Raw genomic sequence first — 25,229 nt, 5'->3', positions numbered from 1 at the left:
CTCCTGCTGTGGGAGCTCCTTCCCCTCCAGGCTGTCTTGCTGCCATGGCAGGGCATCTTTGCTCCACAGAGCCCTGAGCTTGGGGAGGGTCTGGCCACTCCTCTCCAGCCCCTGCAGAGGCTCCATGTTGTTTGGTACAATGGTTGGGTAGCTCCTGGTGCCCTGCAAGCTCTGTTGGCTGAGGAGCAGTGGCAGCCTGTCCCTGTGGAGGGATGAGGCCTGGCCCAGGCTCTCCTGAAGCGCTGCATGTTGCTGCCTGTGGCCCAATCAGGATCCAATATGTGATTCTATGGCTAATTTCAAAACATTTTGGGCCCATATCCAACAAACACAGTATTATGGAATCCCTTACACCCACTATCCATTAAAGAAGACTCCGATCCTTGGGATTCATGGGATGGGGACAGTAACAAATGAGAATTGGCTTAATAATTGCAACTAGATTTGCATTTTTAATGATTGGGATAGTCATTATACACTGTATGATCACTCATTTTATTGCTTCTCCTGTTCTTGTCTTTTCTTTCTATCAATTCTTCATCATCTTCGTGGACAACCTGTAAACTGAGGAAGCGTTCCTAGGAAAGAAACACTTTGTTAAAATGTTTAAGCCATGGGGTGGTGTGAGAGACTGAAATGTTACAGTTAATGGCTTAAACATTGTTAAAATCACCAAAGGAATTTTGTCCACTGTAGCAAACTATGCAAAGAGAAACTGCTCATCTTCGACCACCAAAGCCCACCCTCCCCAAAGATGCCTTCTGAGGGGAACTGGTCTGTGAGTTAAGCCACTTAAAGGGAACTTGAGATAAGATAAAGGTGGTACTATTGTCCAGATATCTCAGATCTAAAGGGAAGTACACAAGCCTGTGGGGATAAGAATGTATCTACTAAGAAAGCCATTCTCAACAGCCATGTTGAAAATCAGCTCTGGCTGATTTTGGTGGGCAGGGGGAGGCTCAAACACTGCAAAGACAAGATGGTGCTGTTTCTAGTGGCAATTATCCTCTGCTCAGTTGTAAAACTCTCCCCCTGCCCCTGAGGAAGGTCTGATGGGGTTTTACTGGCTCAACTGCACTGACAACATGAGAGGCAGCTGAGCAGGGGTCATAAACCATCAAAGACCCCCAAGTGCCTCCCAGACCTATCCCTGAGGCCTTCCACCATGACCCAAAAAGCGTGGCAACAGATCCAAAGTCTGATGAAAGAGACAGTGTGAACTCCCCTGTAGGGGAGATGCCAGGGCCTTCCCTCCTGAACCTAAAGGTATTGTGTTTCGAGGGCTTCTTCCCCCACCATCCAATGGATCCGGACTGCAACCATCACTTCAACCACTGGACAACTAAATTGCAACAATCAAGGCTCATCACAGATCCATAGGTGGTGACTGTGAACTCTTTTCTCTCTCTCTGTCTTTCTCTCTTTCTTTCTTTTCCTTTATACATTTTCCTGAGTAATATTTTTATGCTTTCATATTGCTATATTACTATGGATAATAATAACCAAAATATCTACATATCTGATTTCCATTGCAACCAAATTCTTCTAAAATAAACCCTATATATATATATATATACATATTTACAAACATGGATCATTCAGTGTCATTTCACTCTAATCCTCCCCAAGAGATCTATTAGCAAGAACCTGGGTTATTCTCACCCATGTCATAACAGACAGGGCTGCAGGAGGTGATGGCGCAGCAGTGGTGTGGTGCAGTGGTTGGTGCAAGGCAGAAGGAGGCTCATTCCCTCCTCCCATCCTGTCCCATGCCATCCCATCCTGTCCTTAGCCCTCACCTGACCGTCTGTGTCATTAAGCAGCTGAGACCAGCTGAGACCATGTCAGGGCTGCAAGCCACTCCTCACATCCCTGCTGCACGAGTTCTCCTCCAGGGTGCCCTGCTGCCACTGCAGGAAGGCATTCCTCCGTGGAGCCCTGCGCCTGGGGCGAGCCCGGCCTCTCCTTTCCAGCCCCTGTGGAGGCTGCCTCCCAGCATCCTGCAAGCCCTGTGAGCAGGGAATGAGTGGTATCCTGTCCCCATGGAGGGATGAGGCCTTGCGCTGGCTGTCCCGAGGTGCTGCATCTTGCTGCCTGTGGCCCACCTGTGGGAAGGAAGAGGAGAAGGAGGCATGAGATGGAGGCAGCTGCCTTGGCAGAGTGTCCCCCCAGTGCCAGCAAGCCCTACCCTTGCCCCAAGGCAGCTCCATGTGGCCTCATCCCACAGGCCTCTCCTTCCTGCCCCGTCCCAGACCTGGCACCTCTTCGCCAGGCTCAGCAGCCCCTTGAAGGTCTGGGACTTGGTGTTCTCCAAAAGATTCTCCATGTCTGTCTTTGACATTCAGTGCCACAGATGTGCCAAAGCACCCAGGGAAATGCTGCCTCCTGCAGGAGCTGCTCTCCTGGCACTGGGTAGCCCAGGGCTCCTTCAATCCCCCCACGGCCAGGGGGGCTGGCTGCTGTGTCACAGTGGTCTCTGGGCACGAGGCAACCCTGTGTCACAAAGCCCCGACAGCTCACCCCACACTCTGCTGCCAGTGCAGGTGTGCCATGGCAGAGACAAGAAACTTCAGAAAAACCTTCTAGGCCTTCATTCCTATAGCTCAACCAGATAGAAGAACTACAAGAAAGAGAGCTCTTCTAGCTGCAGTAGCTTTGGCCTGCTCAGAGGAAATAAAAAATATCCTCTGAAATTTAAACGAGGACTATATCTCCCCTTTTTGTGTTTGAATACCTTTTTTGAATGTGCACAACTGTCCTGGTTCCTGCCATGAAAGGCTTAGTTTTTTTCCATTAGCCATGAAGTGGTGTAGTTGAGGAGATGTGGCCATAGCCTGATGTTATTTGGTACCCCCTTGCATCATTGCCAGTGCTGGTGGCAAGTGACTCGCTGACTTCCAAGAAGAAAGATATGGCTTCTGGTCGAAAAGGCAGGGGAAGACATCCAATATTGTTCAGTGAAACCCTGGGTCTGCAGATCTAAGAAACTACAGAAAACCATTCTATTTTATGATTCTTATATCTTAGACAGATATAAGGACCAGAGGAATGAGAGCTCTTCTACCTGCAGTAGCTGTCACCTGCTTAAAGGCAATAAAAATTCCCTCTGGAATTCACAAATGGACTTCATCTCAGCGTTTCGTATTTGAATCCATTTGTTCGTATGCACACAACTCAGGAATTTGGGTGATATCGAAGCTTTTATTGAAAAAAAATTATAATCTATTGATGCCTATCTATCTATTTATCTATCTACTTATCTGTATAATCTATCTATCTATTGTCAAACTGTGATAAAAATGTGAACCAGCCTCAGTCCTAAGGTGTCTCTAGGGGAATCATAGGCTGGTCACAGGAATCACTGGGTAAGCCCAGTCTGGCAGGGTGCGCTTGGGGCAGCAGCCAAATGCCTGAGGCGCCGTCCCTGCAGCCATGGCTCGGGTGCCTCCCTGTGCCACGTTCTCAGCCGGACACTGCTGAGGCTCAGCACGATCACCTCCAGGCACCTTCCTGGCGCTGGCAGCCCGGCGCTGCTGCTCCTGCTCTGGTGGCACACAGGTTCCAAGGAACAGCCTGCACACAGCCCTGAGCACCCTCCCGAAGAGGGAGCGTTGCTGCTGTCGCGCCGGGCCATCAGTAGCCGCGGGAGAAGGAGCTCCATGGCCAAGGGGTTGTGCGGGCAACAGGTAAGCTCCTGCCTGCAGCGCCGGCACCAAGGGCTCTTCCCAGGGAAGAGCCTGCAGTGCATAGCCAGTGATGGTGGTTGTGGCAGTGCTGGCCTGGCCTGGCTGCTGCTCTCTGGGACGGCTGGGCCAGGCCTGTCCCCACTGAGGCAGCACTGGACTCTGGTACATGGCTGGCTCATCCTTGGTGTTGTTGGGACCAGGTGGAGCTGGAGACACTGGATGTTCGAGGTCCTTTTGCCGCAGCCCACGGGACAGCCCTTTGTCAATCGTGTAGTCCCAGTCTTCACCCTTTGTGGCCAAGGCCCAGGTCTCAGTGGGGAAATGGGCTTCAAGCCATTCCAGCACCTTCTGCTGGCCTAGGATGGCTTCCAGTCCCTCCAGGCCTGTCAGCTCTGGCTTCTCAACGTCCAACTTTGGGTTTCCCTGGCAGATGAGAAAGGAGAGAGGGACATTTCTTGAGGAGATCTCCCTCAACGTGAGGAGGACGAACTTCTTGACACTGAGGGTGGCAGAGCACTGGCACAGGCTGCCCAGGAAGGTGCTGGAATCTCCATCTCCAGAGGCATTCTAAAGCTCCCTGGACGCATCGCTGTGTGACGTGCCACAGGTGAGCCTGAGGCTTGGCAGGGAGGTTGGAGCGGATGATCTCCAGAGGGCCCTTGCAACCCTAAGGATTCTGTGGTTCTGTGCTTTGTCAAGGTCTCCTGGTTACCCCCAGCAAATGCATGCCGGGCAGCTGGCAGCAGGAGCTGCTGGGACAGGGCTGTGGGAGATGATGGGGCTGCAGCGGTGCAGTGCAGTGGCTGGCCCCAGGAGAGGGAGGCTCATCCCTGTGTCCCTTCTAATGCCATCCCATCCCATCCTCAGCAATTACCTGCCCGGCTCTACCATCAAGCCATATCAGGGAGGCAAGATGGTCCTGGCCCTCCTGCTGTGGGACCTCCTTCTCCTCCAGGCTGTGCAGCTGCCATGGCAGGTCGGCTTTGCCATATGAAGCCCTGAGCTGGGGGCGGGCTGGGCGGCTCCTCTCTAACCCCTGCGGAGGCTCCATCTTGCTTGGCGCAGTGGTTGGGGGGCTGCCTGTGCTTTGCAAGCTCTGTTGGCCAGGGAGTGGTGGCAGCCTGTCCCCATGGAGGGACGAGGTCTGGCCCAGGCTCTCCTCAGGCGCTGCATGTTGCTGGGTGTTGCTCACCTGCGGGAAGGAAATGGAGGAGGTGGTATGGCACAGAGGCAGCTGCCTTGGCACAGCATCCCCCAAAGCCAGCAAGCCCTGCCCCAACCCTTTCCCACCAGCAGCCTCTCCCTCTTGCCCCATCCCTCACTTGGCGCCTTGTCTCCAGGCTCTCCTCGAGCGGCTGGGAATTTGCATTCTCGCAAACCTTCTCCATGTCTGTTTTTGGAATCCTCTGGCACAGACATGCCAAAGCACCCAGGGGAGATGCTGCCTCCTGCAGGAGCTGCTCTCCTGGCACTGGACAGCCCAGGGCTCCTTCAATCCCCCCACGGCCAGGGAGGCTGGCCGCCGTGTCACAGTGGTCTCTGGGCACAAGGCAGCCCTGCATCACAAAGCCCCGACAGCTCACCCCACACCCTGCTGCGAGTGCACCTGTTCCACTGCAGAGATGAGAAACTTTAGAAAAACCTTCTAGGCCTTCATTCTTATAGCTCAACCAGATAGAAGAACTATAAGCTGCTGGGACAGGGCTGTTGGAAATGATGGGGCTGCAGCAGTGCAATGCAGCGGGTGGCCCCAGGCAGAGGGAGGCTCATCCCCCTGTTTCGTCTGATGCCATCCCATCCTGTCCAGGTCTGTCATCAAGCCACGTCAGGGAGGCAAAGTGGTTCTCGTCCTCCTGCTGTGAGATCTCCTTCCCCTCCAGGCTGTCCTGCTGCCATGGCAGGGCATCTTTGCTCCACAGAACCTGAGCTTCAGGCGGGCCTGGCCACTCATCTCCAGTTCCTGCAGAGGCTCCATCTTGCTTGGCACAATGGTTGAGTGCCACCAGGTGGCTCCTGGTGCTCTGCAAGCTCTGTTGGCCAGGGAGTGGTGGCAGCCTGTCCCCGTGGAAGGACGAGGCCTGGCCCAGGCTCTCCTCAGGCGCTGCATGTTGCTGGTAGCTCTTATACCTGCAGTAGCTGTCACCTACTTAGAGGTAATAAAAATATCCTCAGAAATTCAAAATTTTACCTTTTCAGAGACTTTTATTTTTGTATCCACTACTGGTGTGCACAGAACTCAGTTAAATAGGCTAAATTGAGAGTTTTATTGAAGAAAAATGAGAGAGAGGCATTTCTTGAGGAGTTTTTCCTCACTATGGGGGAGAACATCTTTACACTGAGGGTGGCAGAGCCCTGTAACAGGTTGCCCAGGGCAGTTGTTGATTCTCCCTCTCTGGAAACATTCCAAAACCACCTGGATGCATTCATATGCAACCTACTCCAGATGACCCTGCCTTGGCAAGATGGTTGGACTAGATGATCTCCAGAGTTCCCCTCCAACCCTCATGATTCTGTGATTCTGTGTGACTGAAATCTTATGCTTCCAGGAGGTCCTTTTGCAAGAAATCCTGGTTTTCTTTCAATTGGCTGATGCCTTGAGAGAGTTGCTGCCTGGCCATGGGTACCCTGGTTCACACTCGCTCAGCCCAGGCCATTGGCTCTCATGTTTCCTCTGCACTGCCCTAGTGTCTCCCTAAAAAAACTGTTTTCAGGGTTTCACCCCTGTGCTGGTCAAGGACTTGCTCAGGAACAGCAGCACCCCACCTTCATTTTCTGCTTATGAGTCTCTTAGAGTTGGTCTCTCTCTGGCTGTGTTCAAGATAAACATGTTTTTCTCTCCTCCAGCACATAAAACCCATGTTAATTTACCTGGTGTGTGCTACAAGCTCCCCATGTGCAACAGTTCCATTAGAAAAAGTTGTTTGTGCTCCTTGACTGAGGTCCGGCCAGGCTTAGAGCCTGGTCTCTTACTCAGGTGGGGTCCTAGGAAGATCTGTACCAAAGGAAAGCCCTGATTTCTCCAGCGACCCAGCGCAGGCAACTGCTCACACACAGACTCACACAAGGCTTCAGCAAGACAGGCAGTGAGAGGGATCAGGCCTCCCCTACCAGGAGGGTACTCCCATTGGCTGAGTTACAGCCTTCCCGACACGCCTACAATGCGACCCCCATTTAGGGAAGGGTTCCCAGCATTTTCAAAATGGAGGTTATTGATCCTTTGCTGCTGATAGATCCCCTTGTTTCTGGGCAAACTGCACCTCTCTGTAACTGACCACTGAACAACCAGTAACTTGTCACTTCCCACCACCAAATGCAACCATACTGCAAACTTTGCAAGAACATCTTTTTATTTATTCCTAATACTTGTTTTGGTGCAGCTAGACATGGCACAGCAGGGAGTCTGGCAGAGCTTGCTTCTGACTGTTCTGGGATAGGCTATGTTTGTATCATATTTTGTCAGACCAGAAACAAGGTCAAAGTTTGCAGAGCTTAACACACCCTTCAAGTACATACAACCCCCAATGATAAGCCACAGTTCGGTAGGTAATATAAACCACAATTGAGCAATTGGGGCTCTTGGTATGTTTTCATTAGAGGTGTGCACGATTTCTGCCAGATAGCACAAGTATTTAATTTCCTGCAATCAAAGAGGAGGGTCCTAACAGTAGAAGCGAAAACACAGCCTCCTGCTGTGAAAGCTGTGTGTGGGATTAGTGCAAAACTCGAGTCCTTGCTGAGCCAGGGGCAGCTGGCCCAGTCACTTCACACAGGAGCGGCAACCACTCAAGGAAGCAAACTGCTGCTATTGCATGTCCACACAGGCAAGTGCAAGTCAATTGGTGGCAATTAAACCGAGCTGAAGCTTTACACCTTGGCTGCCCTATGAAAATATGTTGCCTTTTCACACTCGCTTGCAAACAGTATGTTCGTGCTAACAAAATCCTAATAATACCAGTCTTTCTCACCTCTTCCTTTAGAGAGTTAAACATGTCCCTGTAATTCACAGAACAAGCATCAGTGTTGGGAAGTCGGGGTGCAATATGTATGCCATGAACAAATCATAGTGTCTTTAGTATTCAGCAGTACATTAATGGAGGACTTGGAGTGCTGGGTTTATGGCTTGACTCTGTGATCTCAAAGGCATTTTCAACCTAAATGATACTTTATGGGTGATCCTGATTCCTGTCAGATACAGGACTTGTGCCTCAGTTCATGCAACTTCAAATTGCTAAAGAAGGAACTGAATATCCATTATATCCATTTTATAATTGGGAAACTATTTGCAAGAGAAAGAGTAATTGTAACTCAGCTATGTACCAGTACTAGTACAATCTGGACAAAGGGACTCTGTGCAAGTAATAGTCCAAATGTTATCTGTCTGGCAGAAGAAAACTCACTTCTAACTTTCCCCTTCTTTTCCTCAGAAGACAATTAAAAAGTGGAGGCAGACCACAGGAAAGCTCTGTGCTTCTCCACAAGTTTTCTAAAATCCGAGGAGGTGTGTAGCACATGCAGGATTTGCTGATAGTGAGTATTTAACAGATGTTAGTCTTCTTTGTAATTTAGAAATGAGATGCATTTCTTACCTGGCTTGTTTGAGGTCGCAGGAGATGAAGGGCCTCAGATCCAAGACTTAAAAGGAAGGAACAGGAAAGCTGGGGAGAGGTAGCTGCCAGCTGCCGCCCCATCATCACCACACACGGTCAATACTGATAGGCCTGTGTCAGTATTGTGGAAATGAGCACCTTTTGGAAAAGATGGAAAAGCTTGCATATCTTTAGACATGAAACACATTGTACAAGTTCAGCAACAAACAAGGATGGTCTGAAGCCTTGAGGGGCAAAAGGTAGGAAATTAATAGCAGGCTTTTCTATTACGAACACAAATTTAAAGAATAACGTAAAGGAATATAAATTCTTGTTAAGAAATCTCCACCCACTGTGCATGCTATAGGAAATACAAGACTGGAGGATTTCTGTCACAATTTTATTTATTTATTTATTTTTTTACAATGCCTGCTTCAATGAAAGATTGAAACAGTCAAACTAAAACAGACGTTATATGCTCATACCATTTACAATATTTACATAATATACAGTTTTCTTTTTTGCTCAGTGGGTAATTATAACAACTTGGGACAAAAGTGTAAGTGAAAAGAAGCACTGGTGTAAAAAGTTAGACTTTCCTGTTTCTGATGTTGCAATGCTTGAACTAACAGAAGTGGCAAGTGGGGTAAATGCTCTGTGTAGTAACCAAGTGTAGTTGTCACCTCATAGTGACAGGTCCTGCTCAGCTTTATTTACACCAAGCCTAAGCCAGCAGGAAGCTATTACTCTATCTAAAAAATTGATGACTGAGTTCACATTTCATCCCTTCTTCATTTTAACATTGAAAAGCAGAACTGCAGTGTCGAATTTTCTATCGTGCACATAGATAGCAATTAATTTCAAATGTTTTTGTATTAAATACTAAAATATATTTTAACTTTCTTATCATACATGCTATAAAAGTACACTAAAAATTTCAAGTTTCTGAAGTAACAATTACCCTTATATATATATATATATATATATTCTCTATATAATTTTTAAATATTTAGATTTTTTTTTAATACCCAGGATAAAGATATGCTAGCTCCAGTATGGCTGCGTTTTATCATAATGTCTACCAAAGTCCCATACATAACCAAAGCCTCATCTAAAAGCTAGTTTTGCAGGTATTCTACTTTGGTCACCACCTCATTTTCCCTTCCCTTCTTTTTAAAGCACATTTCCAAAGGTAGCTGTGCTACCTTTTACCTTCAGGTTATGCCCTATCCTGAGTAAGAGCTGAATTTCAGTTCCCTCCAATTAACAAGCCAAGTCACACAGCCATTGATGGACAAACAGCAGGTGGCATTTTTCACCTCTTGGAGTGTTCTTTCAACACAGTACTGCAATCTCCAGGTCAGACATAATTCAATTCTGTCAAATACCTGACATCAACAGGAATTGCTTTAGGCCTGGATTTTGTTCAATGTACATGGGTGCTTTTCCATACACACGGTACCATGGCCCAAGGGCAAAACAGAGTGCACGGTGGTCTCAGCTACATGGTGCTCAACAAAAAGCAGTTTGAATTTTATAGATATGGCTTATGACCCACCCAAGTGATTTTTTCCACGGTTGCATCCTCAAGTAGCACCAACCTTTTAAAATTTTAATCTTTAATATATATACATACATCTTTTAATAATTTATATATACACACACACACACACACACACACACACACACACAGAGATGTGGCCTCGGTACGTTCACCGCAGGAGGAAATTATTTACAGTGAGCTGGAAAAATGAAATTGTATCAAGTTACAGTATATGAAAACAAAATTGGCATTTGTGCTTTTTCTTTGTACAGGAGTAATTTTTGTCATTTCAAAAAAGGTTCATATTTTTATTTGCATCAAGACATGTCACATGATGAAAAAAGTTATAAAACAACTAGGATTGAGAATTATAGAGCATTAATGCTCCTCATATACCCCCTAAGTCAACCGAATAGCTGCTTTCTATAAAAATTCTCCATTCAAACCCCTCTGTGGTTACCCAAGCTTGCTTGAGGATCTTCTTAATAAATGATAACAGCAGAAGAACCATGCATCCTGTCTTGCACTGTGCACATTCAGGAGCTAACAGTTTCTGCCTTCACTGAGAAACACATTTATACATAGGACTTAAACTTCACTTTTTACTCAGGACCTCAAAGTGCTTTTAAAAAGAAGGAAATACCCCGATTCTACACAGCAGTTAAGAGGCACAAGGAATAAGGCTTGAATTACTGTCTTCAGACACTGACCAGGCCATGGAAACCAAGGACTTAAACTCCAGATTCTCCCTGATCCGTTTACTGGTAGGAGAATTCTATTTTCTCAGGTAATCTCTACTCCTGGATGTACACAATTGTTTATAATGTGTAACACTAACCAGAAAAAATAGTAGTTCCCCAGCCCAAACTGCCCAGCTATATTTCAATGAATGTACTTTTCTCTTGAAAGCATGAAATGGTTTCATAAGAAAGCTGCTAAATTAAAAACAGAGGTAGGCTTAACCTTCATAATGGTTTAGAAAAAACAAGTAGTCCAATACAGCAGGCTGTAAGTACTACTTTGACCAGGCTAACAAGTGTTTTCTGGCCAACAGGAATTTCAGCACCAGCCTACATAGAAGTTACTGCCTGCCTCATATGTTCACACTTCAGGAACCACTGGAGACCAAAAAGGTGTTCCTAAGATATACAGTTTTAAATAACTCATTAAAAACTTACAGTGAATTTCATTATTTTTCTTCCTTAACTACAAAGACTGTCAGGTTGGGTGCTGGAGGAAGACTGCTCCCATCCACCTCAGGAACTAAAACACGCAGCATGTGAACTGTTACTTTGTAAGCATTTGAATTATTTTAGGAGTAAGAGATCTTTAGTGTCCTAGTAAGAAGTCATAGTATTCACATTCATTTCAGGAAACATTCACCTTTTCCAGACCACAAACTACTCTTCCTATAGCTATTATTTATGTGCACCTTTGCAATGCTTTTCCACAGGCTTCTCGTAAATGAAGTTTTCTTCTAGTCCTCTGTTTTAACAAACTACCCTCTCAGAGATGGCTGAAGAATCCCTTTTTCAACGAGGTGAGATTTCAGGGTTTTATATACACTTAATTGTTGCTCAGGCTGAAGTATCAACAGCTGTTTCAGTAATTTGCTGGGATTTGGACCCCTGTCAATGAAAAAAAAGAAATGTTTGGGTTTTTTTGTGACTGCAACTCTGAAGAATCTTTTTAGATAGCTTTCCATTTTTCTCTTACTGCACAAACAATGCCTTCCCTTTTTAGAGGACACCGAGTTATGGATTCCTCCCAGTCTACCTCCTCAGGATGCATGGGCTAGCATTACTGGGAGAGCATACTGTTAGCTCAATGTGAACAGAAACTAAAAGCATTTCTATTTGCTGTCAAATGGGGATACTGAGAAGACTTATGACAAGACTCACTGATTCATCCTTAATCACTGTATCAGAGTTTTTCATCAACAGATCTTTTTTCGTTTAGTATCTGTTGCCAGCCAGATAAGCTGTGTACTACTGAACTAAATGGGAAGTTGGCCAAGTTAGTAAAGAAAACTGCGAATTAAACCAAGCTTTTCTAAATATCAGCCTCATTTTTAGCTAGCCACCTAGTTACAGTCTACTAAGATGAACCAAATATAAAGCAAAGAATATGTTGCTGATATGCATTTACATGTTATCATATGCACTTAGAAAACTAAGGGTTTGTGTCAGTTTGGCTCCTTGACCCACCTCTGCCCTAGAAACTAAAATGACTACAGTAAGAGAATTGTGATTCCCATGATTTCTTCTTGAAAACTGGTGCAGTTCAGGAAAGATAAGCAGGATTTTTAAGAAGTTGTCTCCTTTCTTTAACCATTGCATTTTCATCTTAAACATCCCAAGCCAAGCAGCTGAGAAATACTGAAACTTACAGGAAGAACTGCAGTCCTGCAACCTACAGGCTATTAAGGAACGGCACAGGAAAAGCAGATGCTGCACAACTCTCCTGCCTGAAACTGTGATCCTATACCTTCCTGTAGTCAGTAAATTATAATAAAACTGCTAGTAGGCTGCTACATAAAACTTTCTGGTATTTTGGATACATGGGTTACCTTTCAGAGCAGTCATGAAAACATTAGGGCATAGCTTGAACCTGACACAAATCCTAGGCAGTGACGTATGTTTTCTTAATAGTTCTGTATTTGAAATATTGCATAAATCATATTTAGAAACCTGCAATCTCTGCTATGCTAAAATAACTCCTATAAATTCATTATAGAAATATGCTATACATGCTTAAGGAGTTAACATTGTAAAAAGCCCATACCTTATGAAACTGGTGATATAGACATGAACAAAAGTGGCCATCAGGTACTGACAATCAAAGCGATCCATTATCCCACCATGCCCAGGGATTGTGTCTGCAAAATCCTTTTGGGTGTGAAGGATGGGAGGGGAAAAAAAAAAAAGAAAAGATGGTCAGTGGTTCCGATGAAACACGCTAACGATGTGTCACTTGGAAGCAGCACAGTAGGGCTGCAAGTAAGCTATGTTTTCACTGCACTGAGCCAAAAGTTAGCAAGAGGCTCCTTTGCTAAAGGAGTTTTTAACCGCAAAGGTGAATCAGGGGATGAGAAGAAAAAGAAGAGATGAAACAACTTGTCCACAGTATCGCACAAGAGGACAGCGGTAGGTCAGGTGCAAGTGTGTGGCAGTGCTGAGAACACTTGTGTGCCTATACATACTTCATTTTGTGGCGAGCCTCTTAAGCTAATGGCTGTCGTTTCTTGCCTCTCCAGAATCTAATTCTCCTCTTTAATACCTTTATTGCTTTATCCTCTACTGGTAGGTATTGCTGAAGCACTTGTTACCAGGTAACGTATATTTGCTGCAAGAGAAGCAGTAACTTGAGGACTCTCCAGTCCTGCCCAGTCACCTGCCCTTTTTCTCACTGGGTTCTTGGTAACCACAGTTAAAAACCATAATGTGTGCATGCAATATAAATATATTTAACAGAATCAAAAAACCCTGTTGTGAAAAAATCATTGCTACCTAAAAAAATATATTCCTGGTGCAAACAAAGCTCGATACACTATTTTTGTGTTACCTGATCCTGTCTGTAGAACAGCTTTATCAATCAAAATACCCTCATACATCCTTTTAGTCATCCACGCTCACTTGTGCACTCTTGGGGTGAAAACCCTTAGTCATGTGGGGCAACTGCCAGCAAGTTAAACTCATCCTATGCCTGTGCCACACCAGCCCTCCAGTGCTGGGCAAGCATGGAGTGTCTAACCTCACCTACACACTGTCTTCAGTAGCAATTCCACATTAACCTTGACTTCCCAACAGTCCTTTGGTCATCACCTTGGGCCCAGAGGTTTTAAAAGAATCTACTTTTTAACATACTACTTTTGAGAATACGTGCTGCTTTTCAGAAGCATTAATTTTCCCCCAAAATCCCTTCTTCACACACACAGTCTTCTGCTCCCTGGACTCACAGGTACAGCAGCGCACGGGGCTGTGGCTCACAAAGTGCCAGGCAAGCTGCTTGGACCGGCATAAGAAAGAGGGGGAAATACAAGCACATGTACAGGAGTTCAGCACAAACAGAGGGGTTTATACACTTCTGTGCAAAGACACATGCCAGTCTGGCAGACATACAGAACAACAAGAATGACGACAAGCAACAGGATAAGATTTACAGCAGTCCTACCAAGACATAAAGAAGGCCGGGAGAAAATTTGGGGCTGCCCTCTTCCCATACTCCCACTGCCACTTAATACCAGCCAGGGACAACACTGCCACAAGCAACAGCTCACACCTTGCAATAAACAGAGGTTAGTACATCACAGAATTTGCCAATACACACACTAGTTACAAGGCAGCACCGTATTGGCAAAGGCAGCCAAACATCTCATGCTTTGGTGAACCTGACACACCAGCATCTGCATAACACACAAATACCACTGCTAAAACACAGCCAGCCACAATCTGAAGGGTAAACCACTGTCAGCACTTCTTAGGCATCTACAGGTTGCCTTTCATGTCAAGTATAATATCTCACATCTTGCTTGTCTAAACCACTTCTGCAATGTGACTTGGAAGAGTAATTATCAACCAAACTAAAACCACATTATTCTTAGATTTCCAGCATTAAAGTCACATGCTGATCATGCAAAGTTTGAAGAATAACACACACACACACACATATGTATCTCTCTGATAAAACTAAGTCCTGCTTCTGATGCTAAAAAACAGCTCAAACATAATTACAACTTAGTAGAAACACTAAGTACTACAACGAATTGTTTAAAAAAAACCCAAACACTACTCCACTAATTTATCTAATTCAAAGAGAAAACCAAAACAAAACCATCTCACAGGATTCATTACACACCTTGATTTTGAAAGCTCTTTTAAATCCACTGGCAAAGAATCCTCCAAATGGCCCAATTAATGAGGCAAATATTGACAGTGCAAAGCTGTGCATCTGAAATGGGTACATATGCACTGTTTCCTGCAAGAAAAATAATTAACAATGTATTTCAGAATGTTTGATTGTAGGCATTTCAATCTTACACATTTTAAAGGGTCGGTGAGTACATTACATGGAACTATTGCTGGTAGTTCTTCTAAGTTCTAAGCATGGAAGTAATGGCACTAACACACACAATGCTATGGTGATGAAAAGAGTAAAAGTCTGTTCCTAATGGCAGTTACACACTAGTTGAAAACAGAATTAAGTTCTATGAGCTTATTTAAGCTTGCCACTAATTCAGGCCTTAACAAGCCTAAGCCCACTTTCCACAAAAATTCAAAGGTTGCTCTTCAAAAATAAGGTTTGTCATCGACTTCCAGCACAAAGAGAACACAGGCAGGTTCCCTGGGGTGACTCCAGCAGTGCATTTCAATTGCTCTTGGGTGACCACCTCCCGTGTATGAGCAATGGAGAGGGTCATGGTATCAATTCAGTTCTTATCCTTCAAGTCTTACCTGCATTCAGATACCCTTCTAAAATGGTTTAGAAACCCATTTAAGCTGGGAAGTATGATTTCAATTTTAGCCAAAGCCTTTTTATTTTTTAACTTACCCATCCCAACACAGCCTGAAGCAATGGTGGCACAGAGTACTTCTTCATTTGAAACAGCTCTGAAGGTTCACACTCTGTCACAAATCTGTTGGTTTCACTGTTATATTCCACAGGGCAGACAAAGTACTGATGTTGAGCCAAAAAATAGGAAAACTGAAAAGCAAAACAAGGTCTCCTGAATTAGGTACTTGTTGTTACACTCAAAAATCATATTTTAATGAATGGCTTTGTCACCACAAGCTCAGAGTAATAAAAACCTTTCTAAGAAGAAGGAGTAAAATCAGTCTGTTTAAACTGGAGAATGCCTCAACAAGGCAGATGTTCAGTGCGCTTAGTGATGATTTCCCAAATTGTTTTCCTTTTCATATCTCTCAGATTCATATCTACTGGATGTTTCTGCTTTATAAAATCCCAAAATGTTAGCTACTCATATTTTTTTGCAGTTCACTTCCCTATTAAAACTTGAACTATCTCTTCTACCAAGTTTGATTGTTATTGCTGATTTTGGTGTTATCGCAACAGTTACTTATGCTGTTATTATCTTCTATGCATATCATCAGTGTAAGCTGCTTTCCAGGAGAAATGCCTTTATAAAGTATGTAATACAAAAGTACTACTTTGCAAAGCATAAATAATACTATGAATAAACTTCAATTTCAAAATAGGGATGCAACTCACAGATATAACTATTCCAGATATAGTAACAATAAGGGCAGAAAATGGTCAATATAACCTGTTTAGGAGAGGTGCAAGCCTTGCCTACTCTTTCCAGCTAGTTATGAATTGGCAGAATTCTCTAGCCAAAAACCCTCTAACTCCTAGGCTTTCAGCAGTTTGAGATGACCGAATTTATCAGTAATCTTACTTCAAGTAAAAATACAAAGACTGAATCTATACAAGGAAATTTCCACCCCCAGAAATGTTCAAGGTCAGGTTGGATGGACGTGGAAGGTGCCCCTGCCCGTGGCAGGAGGGTTGGAACAGGATGATCATTAAGGTCCCTTCCAACCACAACCATTTTATGGTTCTATGAATGTCCTGTGGTTACTTACAATAAATCCAAATACGACAGTGGAAAAGAAGCCTCCAATGAACCCTTCCCAGGTCTTCTTGGGAGACAGCTAGGCACAAAAGAGAATTAGTCCATCAGTTGCATCACTGAACCCTTTTTTACTCTATTTCTTGATCTTGTTTGTGACAATTATGCTCCTACGTGGTTTTTCAAAGGGATGTGGGGAATAACTGGATGTCAGCAGCTGCAGCTGCTGGCTGTGATAAAGGAGTATGTCTAGGACCTGTCCCAGGCAAGGAGGGAAAGAGCCACAGTTTGGTGCCACTGTGCAGCCTGTGGGAAGGGAGAGTTCCCATCCCATGTGTTGCTGCCTCTGGAGGCTGCTGCTGGCCTCTGGCTGCACCTGACCCAGACTAAGCAGCTGAGCTCCTTTCAAGCAGAAGACTGGAAAAGCTGCAGGAGCATATCTTGGCTCTGTGGAGACCTCTGCAAGCAAGTGCCCATTTAGATAGTGCCAGAAGCCTGACACAACTACTGCTGAGGACACTCCTCAGGACACACCAGCTTCCTGCATACAGCCTGGCTAATTAATACAGAAAATAACTAGGGAGACCAGTGTAGCAAGCTATTTTCTTCACCAAATGCTATCACATTTTCAATTTAGGAGCAGTTTAATATCAGAACCAACTAAATACCCAAAACTTAAAATACCCAAAACTTAACATGGCAACATCATCAAAATAATAATTCACAGGTTTCTGTGGGGTCTTGCATATTCTACTAGAATAGGAAGATTAATGCTTGAGCCCTTCACAGTGCTACATCAATGAGACCAAATGAAGAACAGGTATATATGCCCTAGTGGCTTATTTCAAATTAGTTTCTGTGCAGTAAGCATGCAGTGAAACCTGCACAGGAAATCCAAAAAGAATGTGATTATAAATAGTGATGCAATAGACTAGAACTGTACTACCTGTAATGCCAATATTACATTCACATTAATCCCAGTTTCCATTTACAAATCTTCAGGAAGAGGGTAGTCAATTTGGGTTTTTTTAGTAAAGGTGTGCATCATGCAGCTCAGTATGACGTATTAATACATTTAATACAAGAAACAAAATTGCTATAAATTGTAAAAACTTGTTAGTGAGGAAGCACCTAAGTACCTACCTTAATTAATGGAGTTCTGCCAAAGAAGAACCCAAAAATGTAAGCAGTAATATCATTGCAGATAACACTTGAAATTGGAACCAGAAACCTAGAGAAAGATATTAGAAGTTTCATGGAGAGAAAGAAAAGCTGCCTGAACCTAAACACAGAACAGAAATTCAAACAGCAGCATTTCCTTCTGGGGAATTTTTCTGTAGTATTTAGAAGGAGTTATGTTTCATAATGTGTTCACCTTGTTCCCCCATGAGCAGCATATTTAGCTATACTGGTTTTAGTCTTCAGCCAAACAAGATCATTACAGATCCATGTTAGTTCAAGTTAAAAATATTATTTTGGTGCATGAGTTAAAACAAGAACAGGCTGTTTTTTTCCTATCAGGCTTGAAGACTGGTACCACAGTTAAGAAGAAATCAATAGATATAAACGTGTTAATGTTTCTGATAACATCAAAACAAGCAAATTCCTTAAAAAGTTTAAATGATAGCTAAATACATAAAAAATTAGTTTTCCTTTCCCCCCACCCCTGTGAGTTTGGAGCAGCCTGTGTTAGCTTTTTAAGTGTTCTTTGCATGCAGACTGCTTCTGAATTTGTTGTTCAAGTCCATTAAGCTTTTTTTCCCCCTTTTCAAAGCAGGGATGTATTAATAAGCTAAAAATCAGATTTTGTGACCATCTGCCAAACTACCTAGTAAGAGTAGCAATAAGAAATACTAGGTTAGCAAGGCAAATATGTTCAGTTTTTGGCACATGAACATGATTACTATGAAAAGAATTTCTATATACAAACTTTGTCAAAGGTTTTGGGCTTTCTTTCTAACTACACAACCTTGTCTGCAATAATCTCCTCACATGTTCATATATCAGGAAAACAAAAAGGAGAACATGCAGCATTATGTCCTCAGAAGAACACAAAGCACATCCTTCATGTGCTTGTTCCTTGTTTCCCAACTTGAAATTTACCTTGTCCCTGAAGAAGTACAAGGAAACATACCCTCTCTTTGAAGAGTGGTTTTAAGTAATCAAGTTTAACTGCATTGCCAGAACTTAATGTATCACTGGAAATGAGGCACTAAGATGACCCAGCAATAACCAAGATTAAAACTCTTAAAATATTTTAAGTACTCTGAATTTATTTGAACAGGGAAGGCTGTAGGGAAGGTGGCCAGATTGAGGCTTTCAAATTAAATGGTCCATCTTCAATAGCTCTGAGCAAACTGAAGCTCCCAAGTAATTGAAAAAGAATTGCTGGATATTCATCCATTCAGCAAAATGCTGCAGAACCTATTTGACCAAGCATGCAATCAACACTACTCCTTGCAAGTAAATGAAGCGGTTGTTTGAAATCATCCTACTTGTGTCTGTCAGTCTAAAGAGGTTGCTGCTTCCTCTTCTGTATCCTTTACCTCATTGCTCCCAATTCCTTCGACTCCCCTTCCAAGCAGACCTTAGTGCTCCTTTAATTTGTACTGCTTTAACTGTTCCCTCGATTATTCCCTAACCAGATCTATGTAAAAGAACCAACCTTTCAATGCAATAGAGTTACAAACCAGTTTATTACTGTCCCCTTACCAGATCATGCCTTCAAAGAGATTTTGGATGACAAGATGAGATTGAGTTACAGTGATCAGCAAAGTGACATGAGTCCATGCGAACTGTTAACAATGCAACAACACAACAGTTAGTGAAAACACCGACCCATACACCTGGATAAATACTGGCGTGTCAGCTAGAGGAGCTATTTAGGAGCTCACAGGGAAGATCAGTTCTGGTGATAATGCAAGAGATGTGTGCATACAGTATATCACAAGTTAGCTGGCTTTCTGAAGCAAGCAGTGAAACTTTAGCAGGTTTCCCCATCACTTACCTCCACCCAGAATTTTTTAACGTGCGGTTTAACACCTGATTTAATAAGACATACACCTTCAGCATGAAAGCAGCAAAGAAATATAAGCAGTGTGATATTCTGTATATACATATAACAGACATGTTAGAACTGTAACAATAAAATGGCAATGAATTACTCATGAAAGAGTCACGTTACATGGATGTGGATACCTTTCATAACAGAATACTCTTACGAAACATGAAAATTCTCAGGATTAGTGAAAATGAAGTGTTAGTTTCTAAGTGCACAGTCATTTAAACAGTCATTTTCCTCAGTATTACTGTACATACTTGGTATGTAATCTGTAGCACCAGCGTGCAACAAAGTAGTTTCCAAACAGTTCACCAGTAAAGATTCTACAGTAGATTTTACTTTCCAAACACTTAAATCAAGAACTGGTAGTTTTTCTATGATATACCAAATTTAAGCACTCAAAGTCTGGGCCATTTAACACTCTTAATATCCTACTTCTTTAATTCTCTTATCACGTGTGTTTTCCCATGGCAGCCAGACTCTATTTCCAGATAAGACAAACTTGAGAATGCTGAAAGGAAGGGTACAAGAAATTACTAAAGGTTTCTGAAAGTATTACCTGCTGGTTAATTAAAGGAGCTCTGCTGCTAAATTTTTAGTATTTGTACAGTGATAATGGAATACCACATAAAACTAAGTGGCTACTCTATGAGAATCACAGAATGATTGGAGTTGGAAGGGACCTTAAAGATCACTTAGTTCCAACCCCCCCCACCATGGGCAGGGACACCTTCCACTAGACCACACTGCTTGGGGGCCTATCCAGACTGCTTGAACACTTCCAGGGATGGGATAGACTTTCCTTGTCTGTCCAAAAATTGTGCTGCCACACCATGGATACATGGCTTCCCTCTGTTTTATTGCAATTCTTAGGTAGTCACACTTTAATGTTTTCTTGGCAGACACCAAGTTGTATGACTGACACCAGACTTTTTCTACCTTCTTTCCAAGAAAGGAAAAAGGGGAAAAAAAATCATGGAAAAGAAGGTAAAGACTACATCTTCTAGAAAAACTGCATCTCCCTGACAGGGAAGTTCCCCCACAAACAGGGTACATTATTTTGAGTAAAAGATTTTTTTCCATGTTCATACAGGGCCCAGTAAAGTCCTAGTCTAGAATTAGGGATCCTCAATGGTAAAATGCTACCTAAAGCAGTGTAGAAACAGAGGGGTTAACTGCATCCCCAGAGCTTTAGGAAATCTTTAAGGTTGTGCAATGCCCTGATTGCTCAAGTTCTTTAAAGACAGGAGCTGTACCACATTACTGTTTCATTGTGGCTTCTAGTCATTCCAGTATAAAAGTGGGAGTGGGAATGGTGTCAATAGGGTGTTTTGAGTTTGTTTAGGGTCATTTTTTGTTTGCTTGTTTGTTTTTAACCTGTAATGTTATAAAATTAGGTTTTGACCTATAAGATACATATTAAAAAAGGGTTCATCCTCTTGATTAGCTACTATGTTGTTTATTAGATGGACAAACACAAGAGATGAGAATGCTGGTTTCTTCTAACAGACCAATGATCTACTGAAATACAACAGAGCAGAAGACCAGAGCAGCTGTGAAGTATCACAGAATAAATCTTCCACACAGGGGTTAAGATGAAGTTCCCTTCATAGTACTTCAGCGGGGCCTCTACAAAGTAACACTTGAGTCAAAAGAACCACTTCCCACACTGCCCTGAACTGTTTGGCTTCAGACCTGGGAGGGAGATGCACACCCCTTTCTCTAGGAATCTCTTCAGTATCAGCCTATCACTAAGGGAAACATATCATGTTGTACACACACAAGGCCTCACCAAGGACAGATTGTACTGACTGAAAGGCCGCATCCCATGATACAATAATAATAATAATCTGCAAAGTGAACAGATACCAAACATTCCAACAACACTTGATTTCATGGCATTGTCAATTTAAGCACATTTTCCACACCTCTCTTCTGAACTAGTTTATGAACACAGGGACATGACTGTTTCTAGTGACATTCATAACGTGAATGACCACGGCAAAGTGGGTAATACACACCATGTAAAACTGCAGACGATAATGTTTCTTCACTAAACTCAAAACAAACATGCAGAATCCTGTAAAACAAAGCAAGTGTAGTTTGTACCATCTTATATGCAATGACACTGAACTGTGATATACCAGTAATTCTCTTCCTTTGAAGCAGTTTTTAATTCCTCTGCTGCTAGGAGCGTTTGCTTATATTCAGTTAAGTGTACATATAGAATTATTCTCATATAAGATTATGATTTAGTTAACACAGATTTAGCTACCATCAGTAAAGAACATTCATCTCAGTACATACAAGGTCTCATCGTGGATACCATTTTTAGTGGAAGAGGTCATCACTTTTAAAAACCACTCAAAAGCCAGGTCAAAAAAATGGTTTTAAATAATTAATAGAAATAAACAGAAGGAAGAGGACCAGCTTGCCCCTTTTCCCCAGACAGGCACACAGTCATATGCAACACAAGCGTGAAGTGCAGGTGTTGGAGAATTCAGCTGACCAAAAGAAACTTTCTGGGTGGCTAATAGAGCACCTCTTCTCTCCTATGGCAACTTCCTGTGCCAGCAGGGGTCAGAGGCCCTCAAAAGACCCTAAACCCTGGGGATAGAGCCTTAGTAACTCCTCAATCCTAGTGTGCCAGAGGGCAAATTACACTCTGCCTCCTGCTTTTGCTCATGACTAGCTTGCCTCATGTCTCCCCTCACTGGGTCATGAGGCATTAGTTAAGTTAGTTTCCTCAAGCCAGCTGAAAAAGGTCAGGTTCTGCAAAGCTGGTTTCAAGTGTGTGATCTAAGCACTGAGTAGAATTTTTCTTTAGTTTAAAAAAAAAAAAACACAACAGTAGACAGACTGAGAGTTCATCAAAGACCAGGTTTCTCACTACAGTTTTTAAGTATTTGTACCATAGCAGTCCCCTGTCCCTTAAGCCAATCTGAGTCTTCAGTTGATTTACTTTTATGCTAAAGTAATAGTAACTGCATTGCTGAAAACACTGTGGACTACATTTACATGTTCACAAAGCAATACCCCACGAGAGTGCCAGTTTATGTCTCTTCTTCCTAGAGAGGAGGCTTTTAAAGAGTCTTTCTTTGGACAGGGCAGAAATCTATCCATAAGGCAAGTATCTGAATGTCTTGCAGACAAAGCTAAGACTCAGGCATTTTGACTAATCAGTTTAAAATATATTAGTAAATCCTATTACTGTAGACCTCGCAGAACACTTGTACAGAAAAGCATCAACACAGCACAGCAATTACACACATACAAGTCATCTCCACAGTCTGCTGAAATAGTGTTCACATATTCAGGTACTGAGCCCCAGTTCTTCAGTGATCAAGGCCACTGTTTACCAACTTCTCTTCAGCACTATTAGCTCAACTTTCTCAAGATCATCTACTTGTTTAGGCTGCTTTCTTCTTCTTGGTGAACACAAAATTCATCTTTTTGCAGAAAAAATGGAACCACAAACACGTAATTTCCTTGGACATTATGAGGAAAGAGAAGCTGGAAGTGCATAAAGATAGGAAGCAACTATACATATTTTTAAATTAAATAAGTATAGACACAAATGCAGCACAAAGTTCTTTCATTTTTGTGATTTCCTACACTTACCTGTTAAATACAGTGCAAAAGATATAAACCTGTGGTAACGAATGAGGAATTGTAGCTGTTCTCTTCTTTGCACAAATGTAGCGAAGTAATCAGCTACAGTCTCTCCGTAAAAGAAGTAGTTCACACACAGCAAAAAGTACCTGCAATATGCAACAGTTAACAGTTATTTTAATAATATGCACTAAGTGCAATTCTTAAAAAAAAAACCCAAAGAAACCAAAACCACAAACAAAACCAACAAAAAACCCACAACAGAAAAGATCACACAAAATAAAAATCAGAAGGGTAGAAAAGACATGTGACAAAACCAAAATTCAAGTATAAATCCAGTTTTAAGGGTCAGTGACTCTTGTAATTTATTTCTTCTAAAGCAATGGCACTAGAAAAACAAACACATTTTTCAGAATGCAGTTGGAAAATTCTTTTCATCCTTAACTATGGCATTGGATACTCCACATATATGCAAGTCCATTTCAAATATTCTAAAAGTAGAGAACAAGTATCTACCATCAATAGTGACACAAGCAGTCCTGCATATTCTTCTCCTGTATCCTAAAAAGGGTAGTTTGTGATTTCTGCCTTGGAAACTGGAAAAAAGATACTTGCAAAATGAATCCTCTGAGGTTATATGACAGTGAATCCAACATGGGGCTTGAGGATCTGAATACAACTATGCTCTTGCCATCTGGCCTGAGGATTGTCATCTGAAAGAGTTTCTGATGCATCTCCTGCTCCTCTCCACCATGCACTCTGCCTTTTGGCTTTCTTGATTGAGCAGTAATCTTACAGCATTAAATCCATCAACTAACTAGCAAATGCAGTCCTTGTTCAAACTATTAACAGGATTCTCTCGTCTCATTGAAGTGTCTTAGTATTTAGTATCAGTGGCAATATGTTAGACTGAGAGGAGCTTTGATGTTAACTAGTGTGGCAGTGCAGAAGAGTTGATTTTGAGCTCCACATGAGAAAGTGACATTGGTGAAGTGCCAAAGTAGAATAAGTGGTAGAGTGCACATTTCCTCCTCTAAAAATTTTGGCACGACTGCAGAATCATTCGTGTATGATTGCAAAGTAAAGTTGCTTCTGGAAGTGAAGAGGCAAAATGACAAGAGACAGGGAATAACCTAGACATTTCAATTCCTTAAAAAACCTGACACGACACAAAACCAAGGCAACACAACACAGGTCATGTCTAAGGAATTATCTCCTTAAGCACCTTAAAGACTACATGTGCCCAACACCTTCCCATAACACTGACTAATAAAAGCCTTTATTTCTCCTCCCAGAACTCAGAAGAGTTGATTTCCCCATTTCTATCCAGCTCTATACAAATTGGACATTTCACAGGTGTTCAGGATTTGCCATAAAAATTAATCTCATCTTCTAGCTTTCAGAAGATTCCCCCAACACTGTATTTATGCAGTCCTATGATTAAGTGCATGACTGGAAAGGATTTAGAACTTGTGTGCAATTATTTTAATTCTCTCTGTGTGTGAAGAGGAGCCTTTAAGACACCTGTTCTATTAATTTCTTGTGCAAGGTTAACAGCCAAAAAAAAAATTCAAAGCAGTTCAGGTAACACACATCAGGTAGTTTTCTGACTATGCACACTTTTAGTTTCTACAAGCTCAATTCTGACTTAAAGCATAAATGAAAGCAAACATATATGTTTACATATACAAGTATTTATAACAAGTTAAAAATTGGAAGTAATAAAAGGCCAACTGACTTGTCCCAATTCACAGGTGGAACACAACTACAGAATTCTGTATTAGAGAGAGATGTCAAGTTTTATGTTCACACATGGCCCACAAAGCTATTATTCCACCACAACAGGATATGAAGAAGATGAAGATTTAAGTTTCACATCCTGACTTACTGAAATTCTTCCTTGCTACTCACCAGCTGAGGGATCTAAACCATGGTAAGTCATAGGAGTGGTAGACTCTGTAACCAATAGTAATGATTTCATGATAACACTTCACTTGGATGCTTAAGACCTAAGATAAGAGAAATAAAAAACTATGTAAATACGCTGCAGTTGTTTCTTACAGACAGTGAGTAGCAATGCAGCCTGCATTAAAGAGAGACATTATTCTGAACTGAAATTCCACTCAGAAAACAACTTCAAAGCAAATACAAG

At 42.6% G+C, this 25,229-nt stretch overlaps 2 protein-coding genes across 3 annotated transcripts in view; both read right to left on the bottom strand.

Moving 5' to 3' along the window:
• Positions 1 to 431: 431 nt before the first annotated feature.
• LOC127472543 (uncharacterized) lies at positions 432 to 5,849 on the bottom strand. 2 transcript variants are annotated; one of them, XM_051790968.1, is made up of 5 exons: positions 5,009 to 5,285; positions 4,561 to 4,878; positions 2,255 to 4,109; positions 1,800 to 2,105; positions 432 to 578 (listed from the first exon to the last, which is right to left on the bottom strand). In XM_051790968.1, the coding sequence occupies exons 1-3, from the start codon at positions 5,246 to 5,248 to the stop codon at positions 3,339 to 3,341; spliced, it is 1,329 nt and encodes a 442-aa protein (XP_051646928.1). In that variant the 5' UTR covers positions 5,249 to 5,285; the 3' UTR covers positions 432 to 578; positions 1,800 to 2,105; positions 2,255 to 3,338. The 2 variants fall into 2 exon arrangements, 1 of the variants encoding a protein (XP_051646928.1); XR_007905043.1 differs by lacking the exons at positions 4,561 to 4,878; positions 5,009 to 5,285 and adding an exon at positions 5,329 to 5,849 and having other exon boundaries at positions 443 to 578; positions 2,255 to 2,579.
• Positions 5,850 to 10,093: 4,244 nt separating this feature from the next.
• The window catches only part of CDS1 (CDP-diacylglycerol synthase 1), a 30,993-nt gene continuing 15,857 nt past the window's right edge, over positions 10,094 to 25,229 (bottom strand). Inside the window, exons 4-13 of the mRNA XM_051790965.1 lie at positions 24,989 to 25,086; positions 23,087 to 23,226; positions 21,487 to 21,545; positions 19,117 to 19,199; positions 17,548 to 17,635; positions 16,418 to 16,486; positions 15,366 to 15,518; positions 14,673 to 14,792; positions 12,600 to 12,703; positions 10,094 to 11,443 (exon numbers count right to left, since the gene is read on the bottom strand). Coding sequence (XP_051646925.1) covers positions 11,314 to 11,443; positions 12,600 to 12,703; positions 14,673 to 14,792; positions 15,366 to 15,518; positions 16,418 to 16,486; positions 17,548 to 17,635; positions 19,117 to 19,199; positions 21,487 to 21,545; positions 23,087 to 23,226; positions 24,989 to 25,086 — 1,044 coding nt within the window. The 3' untranslated portion in view covers positions 10,094 to 11,313. The remainder of the gene's footprint in view (positions 11,444 to 12,599; positions 12,704 to 14,672; positions 14,793 to 15,365; positions 15,519 to 16,417; positions 16,487 to 17,547; positions 17,636 to 19,116; positions 19,200 to 21,486; positions 21,546 to 23,086; positions 23,227 to 24,988; positions 25,087 to 25,229) is intronic.

This window comes from Manacus candei, unplaced genomic scaffold (genome assembly GCF_025592945.1).
Source record: "Manacus candei isolate 608988 ecotype Guabito, Panama unplaced genomic scaffold, ASM2559294v1 h1tg000028l, whole genome shotgun sequence".
Classification (NCBI taxonomy): Eukaryota; Metazoa; Chordata; class Aves; order Passeriformes; family Pipridae; genus Manacus; species Manacus candei.
This window is presented reverse-complemented; position numbering and strand designations above follow the sequence as displayed.